Genomic DNA, 9,882 nt, shown 5'->3' with positions numbered 1-9,882 from the left:
GAGGCGCACACCTGCGCTTCATGCTGGCTGATTGGCCCCGGTGTATATAGGACCATGGGGACGAATGGTCCGGCGTCAGAGCGTTGTGGTTCATGCCCCGTTCCAGCACTCCCGTATCTCTGAACGTTTTCCCGTGTGTACCGACCTCCACCTGTTCTCCGACCAACCCCGTAAGCCTGTCTCCTTTGACATTCCTACCTGCTCTGATCGATCTCCTGTGTACCGACTCCTGCCTGCCCGCTGACCTGCTCTCTACGCTCGACGTCCCAACTACTGCTGCTGCACTTGACTGCCTGCCCGATCCCCGACCTTCTAATAATAAACGTTTTTCCCCGAACTACCTTACATCTCCCGAATCCTGCATTTGGGTCCTACCTCCGTTTCGATGGGTCGTGACACTTACCTGTATGCTAACACGAAAAAACGAAAGGCGGTGGAATATTATTTTTTTTTTTATATCGAGTCAAACTCCATTTATTTCATGTTTTTTCAAAAAGTAAAACCTGTATATTAGTTCACCACAAGCATAGTGAAATGTTCTTGAATATTTCAAGTGACTAACAAAAAAGGATTTTATCTGTAATGTTGGCCTTCTGAAAAGAGTATTAATTAAGCTTGTTAGCTCAGCCACACGTTCAGCACGATGGAGGTTGAATCCGGGCAGCGTGATAGCAGCGTCGGGTACTTGTCCACAAAGCCAAGTCTCTATGGAGCACAGAGCTGCAGAACGTCCAAAGTCTTTCGTTGGAAGTGTTAGACGATGTCCCCGCTTTCAAAGGCGGACTTGTGTCCCGGATCGCGACTAGCAACTCTGAAAAAAGCTTCAGCGAATTGGCGAGAGTTGTTGAAATAAAATCAGAAGAAATGTCAGAAGAAGGCACTCTGAAAGTTAGCAAGTCCTCTCTTATGTACTTCAGTCCTGAGATGCCTGTGAAACATAACAGTAACACAACAACAGTAACGGAGAGTATTCCAGATGCTACAATATTGCTAGGCGTTAGGTAGGAAGGTTAAATGGTGGTAATTCAGCAAAAAATGTGACGTCAGTGAAAACAACCCATTCTTAACTATGAACAATCTGGAGTCGTCCATTCACCTAAAAGCGTGTTTGGGGAATGTGGGGAGCCTGACAGGGAGTTGAAGAACCCTGTGAAACACCACACAAGCATAAGGTTGTGATTGAAACTCCAAACAGAATGGCAGGTGGCAGGATTTGAACACCGACCTCAGAACTGCGAGTCAGATGTGGCACTTCCAGCATTCTACCACAACAATTGTAAAAGTTGTTGAAATAAGACTTATCTCAGGCAGTTTCAATCAAGATTCAACATGAACTCTGAAAAAAAAAGTGCATGATGTGTTATATATTTTTTTTCATTCCGCTATGGATTCAATTAGATTGTGTCATGTCGTGGTGACGGCCGCTAGGGTCATATTTTTTTTTAGGATTTTCCGGGGAAAAGAAATGTGCTTAATCAGAAAAACCTCAGCACCACCAACCAAAGAGGCAAAGAAAGGCGCATGTGTCATTTTATTGTGAAAGCAAATCGGAAAATGTTTGCCTGCGGCTGACTTGACACCATGCACGCGCTTTCTCTCCCCGCGTGCGCGCGTGAGTATGTGCGTGCGTGTGCGCGTATTTGACTGCGCCGGCTTCGTGCGCTGTCGCCCCTGCTGCTCGCCCAGTCTTCTGCTGCACATCCACGGCGGAGCTCGACGCCGAGGAGGCGGACGGACCGGAGCTACACCTCGGCCAGCGGTGCTGGGTGGAGGTGCGCTGGTGAGGGGGGGTAGCATACGACCCTCCTCGCCCTTCCCAAAATCGAGGACCCGGCTTGTCCTGGAGTGACTGCGTTTTTCAAATTATCACCTTTTTGTCGTGGTTGAGTGTAGCGCACTTTTCACCGCGGCCCCTCTCCCAGTTTGCGCTCACTGTCCGACATGGAAGATGGTCCGTCTTCGACAAGCTGTTTCAGAAGGTTAACGGACTGCTTCCTGGGTGCAAGTAGGTACACTCATCTTATGAAGATGTAACACATTGTTGAATGATGCCCGAGATGCGAAGCGTAGCGCGTGGCAACAGTTCGGTGCGAATGAACGCGTCGACATTTTGACGTCTCGACTCCTCACGTGAGCGCACTAAAAGTTTATGAATGACACATTGATGGCTCCTCCACAGGGAGGGGAGGCGGGGGCTGATTTGCTACTCGTGGACCTTGCGCGCTCCGCTTTAATAAAACATGCAGGACCATGAAGCAAGAGTCCAGAACGCTTCACTGCCGTCCAAATGTTACTTTTCATTTGTTTACGGATATGCGTGAATTGCCACGTTTCAACTAGCAATTCCATTATCATTATTATATAGCTTGGAAGAAATGCTGCCTCTTGTGTAAATTCAGAGCCGGTCCACACCTCCAAAATGAATTTCTTCTTTTTGTTAGAGCCAATAACTTTTGATCATTCATACTACCGATGAGAAAGTTATTGTAGAAGGGTTACACTACAACAACAGGCTGCGGCTGATTCATACAACACTTGAAATGTTAAGGATCAAGTGGTATACCGAAAAAGCATCAAAACCAACAAAATGTAATAAAAAAAACCTTGTATGCATTTAGTGTAAAAATGTCATCTGGTTTATCATTTATGTTAAAATAAGTCAACAGTGAATTGCAATCTTTTGTATCACAAAGCTAGTTGCAAAGAAACTCACTTAGGTATTTAAAATAACTAAGTATAAAATAGAATAAAATAAAAAGTCAAGCAAATACAGTACTTAGAGTTTTACTGAACAGAAGTCCCTGAAAAAGGGCACACAATGCTTTAAGTAAACAAATCTAAAGTTGGATTATTAAGTTATTTACATTTTATAAAAGAGTGGAAAGATGAGCATTTCTAAAAAAAAAAAAAAAACGAAAAAAAAACATTGAACTTTTTTGTTACTTTGCTTGTTTCTCAATACTGTATCCTCTTTCCATTGTTAATTGTTATTGATTGGTCACTGGGACTCAAGCAGGTTCGGTAAAAACCCTTATAGCCACTTGTATGTAGTGACCAAATCAAGTAACTGTGCTATTTAACATGAAAACATTTTTCATGTAGAATTAGGGCCACTTGTTAGTTTAGTTCATATAACTTTTGAATGTCACTTAAAAGTCAGCAATCCACCCCACGAGATTTTCTCTCATCTTCCAGAATGCTTCTTGGAATGAAGTCCACTGTGTTTGAGGTCAAACTATGTGTCGCTTCGCTGTATGCTCGACCACAATGATAACATTGGATTTGATAGTATTTGTGATTAGGTTGCACACATTTTGTCACGCCACTACAGATATTATGTCAGTGACCTTTAGGGAACCTGCAAGTGATGGCAAAGCACACATAGAGTGCAAAAACACCTGCAAATTTGAATACCTTAAACTGCCCATTGTTGGACACTCAAAAGTGTAGTGTGAGGGAATAGTACAATAAACAAGACAAGCGTAAATTACAAAAATCCACTTTCTTCTGCAAAGGACATGAGCATATGTCTATCATCATAACCAATAATTGTCTCTGCTATAATGACTATATATCTTATTTGTGCACATAAATCACAACATAACAAACCTTCTAGTAGTGGAAAATTAAAAGCGTTTCTGACAAGTAGGGAAAAGCGTTTACAGGCCACAATGGAAAAGACTGCTCTGCGTAAAGCATGAGGATCGCAAAAAAGTCAGAACAGCAACAAATGAGGAAGGAGTAGAGGAAGGAGGATTACCAAACAGCAGAACTTACTTTGAGAAACAAAAAGCACACACAGTACTGTGGGCAAAAGAACAAGAGTGTGAAGCAGAATATGCAGCACAGCAAACAGCAAAGAGAAAAAAAAAACGTCTTCTGGGTGTGGATGGAGAGCCTGAAACTGGAAGGTGACAGCTCGATTTCTTTTTGCGTTACCCAGAAAAAAAGAGGAATGAATAATTACACAAAGCAAACAAAAAAGTAAGATTCCTTCATCACAAGTGTGTTTTGATGAAGCGTCCACACTGACTAAAATGCCAGCCAATGACAATTTATCATACCAAGCAGGGAGAGGTCAAGTTAGAATCACAATTTAGTGGGAGAAGAAGAGGAAGATGTGCCATCGGATTGATTGGAATCAGATCACTTTAAAATTGCAGCACCAAGTGGTTTATCGGCAAATAAATAAATAAATGAAGCTGGCCGCCACAATTTTGAAATGATTTACAACTTCTGTTGACGAGGTTTGGAATTAATAAAAACTTTGGCTGGAAAAAAAATGATTTCTAAACAAATTGAAAATGTCGCCTTGGAAATTGTTCTTATTTTTCTCCTAAAAAGAAAATAATATTGATAAGCAAGGTTTGCATTTGACAAATATCATCACATCATTGTATTAAGTGTATCTATTCATTCAAAACATGCATGGTAGGTAAATTGAAGATTTAAATAGCCCATAGGTGTGAATAGTTGTTTGTCCCTATGTGCCCTGTGATTAGCTGGTGACCAGTTGAGGGTGGACAAAGCCTCCCGCCCGAAGATCGCTGGGACAGGGTCCAGCATGGTTGAGAAAATGGGTGGATGAATAAATGTGCTAAATATGCCCCACTCCTTACCAGCATGCTTTGCAGCAACTATTTGTGAATAGTTGTACTCAATCAAGCTGAACATTGCGCTTTATTTAGATTTGCCCTGCCTGTATTATGATCACATGACCTGATTGTTGTGATCATAACAATATGGGCAGATGCTCGAGTGTGTGCCTCAGCTTATGTCAGGTGAAGACTGATACAGTATGTGGGCATTTTATTTTGTGAAACCCTGACTGTGGGTTGTGTGGCAAACAGTGGCCTTCCGGTCATGTTCTCTTAAGTTGCTGAGGGTTACTTGGCATGGTAGTTCTGAAACTGTTGTGTCCCTCCTAAATGATGCAGTCAATCCCCCACTAAACTGAGAGTGGCCTTTGGCAATTTCAATTAACACACATGGCAAGTTGTGTTAGGGAATGATGTGTTGCTTAAGATATACTTGTGTTAAGATATTTTTGCTCAAACTGAGTAAAAAAAAAGCTGTAACAAATAGATAGATTAGTTTGGAGTTTATTGAGTTATTTTAGTAATACTTTAAAGTGCCATTAAGCAGGCCTGAAACATGGCATGCAGATTTTATACACCACAAAGAAGAGTGTTAACAAGCTCGCCATATTTGAATGGCTAAAACACACCGCTTAGGATATAAAACCAGGTTTCGAAACTCAATTAGCAAGTGCCATATCTCAGCTCTCCGACGCTGTGGGTGTGTCGAATGTATGCGCCAATAGGAATCGCGCATAGTAACGGGTGATAGTTTATATGATGTATTACGTTAGGAGATCCAACTTTGAAATTGAATAGTTTTTATGGACTGCAACCATAAATATAAGCACACTATCAACTTACTGCCATTGTCTGTGACATAATATCACACACGACACCTGACAACAGCAGGATGGTAGGAGGAAGCCCAAATGTTTAGACTTTTGGCACTGCTTCTCCTCACCAGCATCAAGTTACACACAAAGCCATGTTGTCACTCGCGAAAGTTTACAAAACTTAAAATGCGCACAACAGAATTGTGTTGAGGTTTAGCTCGCTATCCGTGTGTCTTCAAATACCACTTTGTTTCCTTCATTTTTTGGGGGAGCTTAAAAACATAACCGAGCTGTTCTGTAAATTGAGAGATCCAGTAAAGATGCATTTTCGGGATGTAGCCATTTTTAGCTTGCTCACTGTATGTTGGAGTAGTTACTGGATCTTATTACAGAAGCTAAGCACAGGTAACTCACAACTGAGCAGCATAGCCAAACGAAAGGACATCACTTTGTCCTTATATTGTAATGGGAGGGAACTCGTGATTGAAAGTATACGTCCCAACCCTGTGATCAGAATCAGCTTTATTAGGCCAAGTGTGTTAAAAAAAAAAACACCCAAGGAATTTTTCTCCGGCAGATGATGCTACCCTGGAACAACTTACAGAACAAAGAACAACAAAGCAGCAATGACAAAGAACAAGAGACAATTTATATTTATAGGAAATATTCCTTATAAAAGCCGTACAAGATGTAAGATCTTCGTTTAGAACAGATACGAGATAAGTGTGTCAACGTCCCACATTGTGTAAAACTTGTACAGAGTCCCTTTACCCGTTCTCAGTTCCTGTAATGTAATAGACCAGTGCAATGACAGTGCAATGACACTTGTGCAAAAGGGAGCAGGTTAAAGTGATGAATCATGTGATAGTCTACAAAATAAATTACTAATAGTGTTATTGATTGGACCAGCAAAATGTGAGTGTCCCAACAATGGCACAAGGCAGGAAATAGTAAATTTGCTGATTAAGAATGTAATGACTTAATTGTGACGATTGTGTGAAAAGTGATGTCTGTGTTTTAGCCCCGCCCACAAAAGCGGTAAATTCCAACGGTGAAAAACATGATTAACCTATAGCTCAGCAATCCAGCACTATAGTGTTATAAATCTTTGTATGTTTTCAACACTTATCCTCAAACATTTTAATGTCTGTCTGTTTCTTTTGGCTTGTCCCTTTTGGGGTCGCCACAACGTGTCATCTCAGATGAACGCACATATATGTTTGGCACAATTTTTACGCCGGATGCCCTTCCTGACGCAACCCTTCTCAGGGAGTGGAGGCCCCAGTGGGACCCACAACCCCTGGTTTACCAAACCAGTGCTCTAACCACTGAGCTACGGGGCCTCTCCTCAAACATTTTAATGTACAGTGAAGAAAATAAGTATTTGAACACCCTGTTCTCCCACAAAGAAATCATGGAAGGGTCTGAAATTTTCATTGTAGGTTCATGTCCACTGTGAGAGAGATAATCTAAAAAGAAAAATCCAGAAATCATAATGTATGATTTTTTTGAATGATTTATTTGTGTGATGCAGCTACAAATAAGTATTTGAACACCTGTCCATCAGCTACAATTCTGACCCTCAAAGACCTGTTAGTCCGCCTTTAAAAGTCCACATCCATTCCAAGTATTATCCTGAATCAGATGCACCTGTGTGAGGTCGTTAGCTGCATAAAGACACCTGTCCACCCCATACAATCAGTAAGACTCAAACTTGCAACATGGTCAAGACCAAAGAGCTGTCCAAAGACACCAGAGACAAAATTGTACAACTCCACACAGCTGGAAAGGGCTACAGAGAAATTGGCAAGCAGCTTGGTGAAAAAAGGTCCAATGTTGGAGCAATCATTAGAAAATGGAAGAAGCTAAGCATGACAGTCAAGATATCACCTCGTGGGGTCTCAATGATCCTTGGAAAGGTGAGGAATCAGCCCAGGACTACACGACAGGACTTGGTCAATGACCTGAAAAGAACTGGGACCACCGTTTTCAAGGTGACTGTTGGTAATACACTAAGACGACATGGTTTGAAATCATCATGTGAAGGCCCATCTTTAGTTTGCCATTTACCATTTGTATGATGCAGAGGAGTCATGGGAGAAAGTTTTATGATTAGATGAGACCAAAATCGAACTTTTTGGTCATAATTCCACTAATCATGTTTGGATGAAGATGAATTATGTGTTCCATCCCAAGAACACCATCCCTACTCTGAAGCATGGGGGTGGTAGCATCATAATTTGGGGGTGTTTTTCTGCACATGAGACAGGACGACTACAATGTATTAAGGAGAGGATGACCGTGGCCATGTATTGTGAGATTTTGGGGAACAACCTTTTTCCCTCAGTCAGAGTATTGAAGATGGGTCATTGCTGGGTCTTTCAACATGACAATGACCCAAAGCACACAGCCAGGAAAACCTAAACTCAATGGAAAATCTTTGGAGGGAGCTGAAACTCCGTATTTCTCAGCGACACCCCAGAAACCAGTCTGATCTAGAGAAGGCCTGTGTGGAGGACTGGGCCAAAATCCCTCCTGCAGTGAGTGTAAACCTGGTGAACAACTACAGGAAACGTTTGACCTCTGTAATTGCAAACAAAGGCTACGGTACCAAATATTAAGATTAGTTTTCTCAGGTGTTCAAATACTAATTTGCAGCAGTATCACACAACTGAATCGTTAAAGAAATCAAACATTGTAATTTCTGGATTTTTCTTTTTAAATGATCTCTCTCAGTGTGGACATGCACCTACGATGAAAATTTCAGACCTCTCCATGATTTCTAAGTGGGAGAACTTGCAATATGTTGGTAATATGGTTATATGGTAATGTGGTTGCAATATGTGTCATGCTCCTGGATTCCAGCCAGGGCTGGGCATGGCCAGCTAATCAGAAGGTGCACACCTGCGCCTCATGAACACTGAGTAGACCCAGTACTTATAGGACCCGGGGGACGACAAATACTCCACTAGATCATTGCTCTTCATGCCTCGTTCCCGCACTCCTGCTTTCCTGACTTCTGATCTCCGTGCACCGACCCACGCCTGTTCACTGACCACCCTCGTAAGCCCATTCGTACTGGTACTTCGGATTGTTTGGACTGTCTACCTGATCTCAGACCTCGGACCGAATAAAGGTTTCCTCTGTACTGTCTGCTGTCTCTGGAGTCGTGCATTTGGGTCCACCCTTGAGCCCCGCATCGTGACAATATGGTGTTCAAATACTTATTTTCTTCACTGTAATTTCACATTTCCAGTCTGAACCCTCTCAAAACAAGTTTACATTTATTCATCCATCCATTTTCTGAGCCGCCTATCCTCATGAGGGTCGCAGGAGTTGCTGGAGCTGATCCTATCTGTCCTCGGGCAGGAGACATGATACACCCTGAACTGGTTGCCAGCCAATCAAAGGGCACATCGAGATAAACAGCCACACTCACAATCACACCTTGGGGCAATTTAGAGTGTCCAATTAATGTTGCATGTTTTTGGGATGTGGGAGGAAACTGGAGTGGCCGACACAGAGAAACATACAAAGTCCACACAGGCGGGGCCGGGATTTGAACCCGAGTCCTCAGAACTGTGATGCTTACACTCTATAGCTGCTCCACCGTGCTGCCGAGTTTATGTTAAGAGTTTTGAATGTTTGACGTGTATTAGCAATGCTTTACATTGTGCTACACACTAAAAAAAAAGATTGCTAGTATAAATAAATGCATTACTTACACGTTCTACAATATACCGTGGGATCCAAGAATAAACATTAAGTTACAGTTAACTAGCATATTTATTTATATATTATGTTCAAAAAATGTTTTTTTTTTGACAAAGTAAAAGAAGATATAAGAAAAGGAAAATGTAGTAAAAGAAGACATAAAAGGCAAATGTAGTAAAACAAGATGTGGAAAAGGAAAACATTTCATAAGTTTTTTTCTGCTTTTCTCCAACTGACTGAGAAATTATTGTATATAATCATAAAACAACAACAGCGATTGTGACAAGACTTGAACAGTACTGTCCTGTGTGGTGTGACAGGAGAGGCATAAATGAGTTTGACTTTTTGTGGTTTGTTTTGGAGCAACCAATGCTGTGTTTACCAATGCTTGTCCCCTCTGCAACGAGACTTGATGCAAGAGTGCTCAGTGAAAGCAGACTCGGGTTTGTTGACGTCACTGCTTACTCATCTCATTGTAAACCTCGCAAGCCTAACACGCAGTCAATTCCAGCTGTTTGCAGTGTGTTGTATGGCTGCATTGTTGAGCAGCCATGTTCATTTAAGGTCAACCCTAATGTGATCTATCTGGCATTTTTTTTTTCAATCCCAATTGGTTTGTCAACAAATTGCTTAACTGGATGGAGAACGCCGAACACCGTCAGGCAGGAAGTGCTCACTCAGGACATTTCCGGCCTGACCACATGCCTTCTTGCTTTCACTGACATCTTTTCCTTACGCTTAGGGAACATGTAAAC

The 9,882-nt window shown here is 41.9% G+C and overlaps 1 protein-coding gene across 1 annotated transcript in view; it reads left to right on the top strand.

Annotated features, from left to right (window-relative positions):
* The first annotated feature begins 1,617 nt into the window (after positions 1–1,617).
* The window catches only part of pde10a (phosphodiesterase 10A), a 58,679-nt gene continuing 50,414 nt past the window's right edge, over positions 1,618–9,882 (top strand). Inside the window, 1 exon segment of the mRNA XM_061837140.1 lies at positions 1,618–2,005. Coding sequence (XP_061693124.1) covers positions 1,942–2,005 — 64 coding nt within the window. The 5' untranslated portion in view covers positions 1,618–1,941.

Source organism: Syngnathoides biaculeatus, chromosome 12, assembly GCF_019802595.1.
Source record: "Syngnathoides biaculeatus isolate LvHL_M chromosome 12, ASM1980259v1, whole genome shotgun sequence".
Classification (NCBI taxonomy): domain Eukaryota; kingdom Metazoa; phylum Chordata; class Actinopteri; order Syngnathiformes; family Syngnathidae; genus Syngnathoides; species Syngnathoides biaculeatus.
Note: the sequence above shows the minus strand (reverse complement) of the source record. Positions and strands in the feature narration are given on the sequence as shown.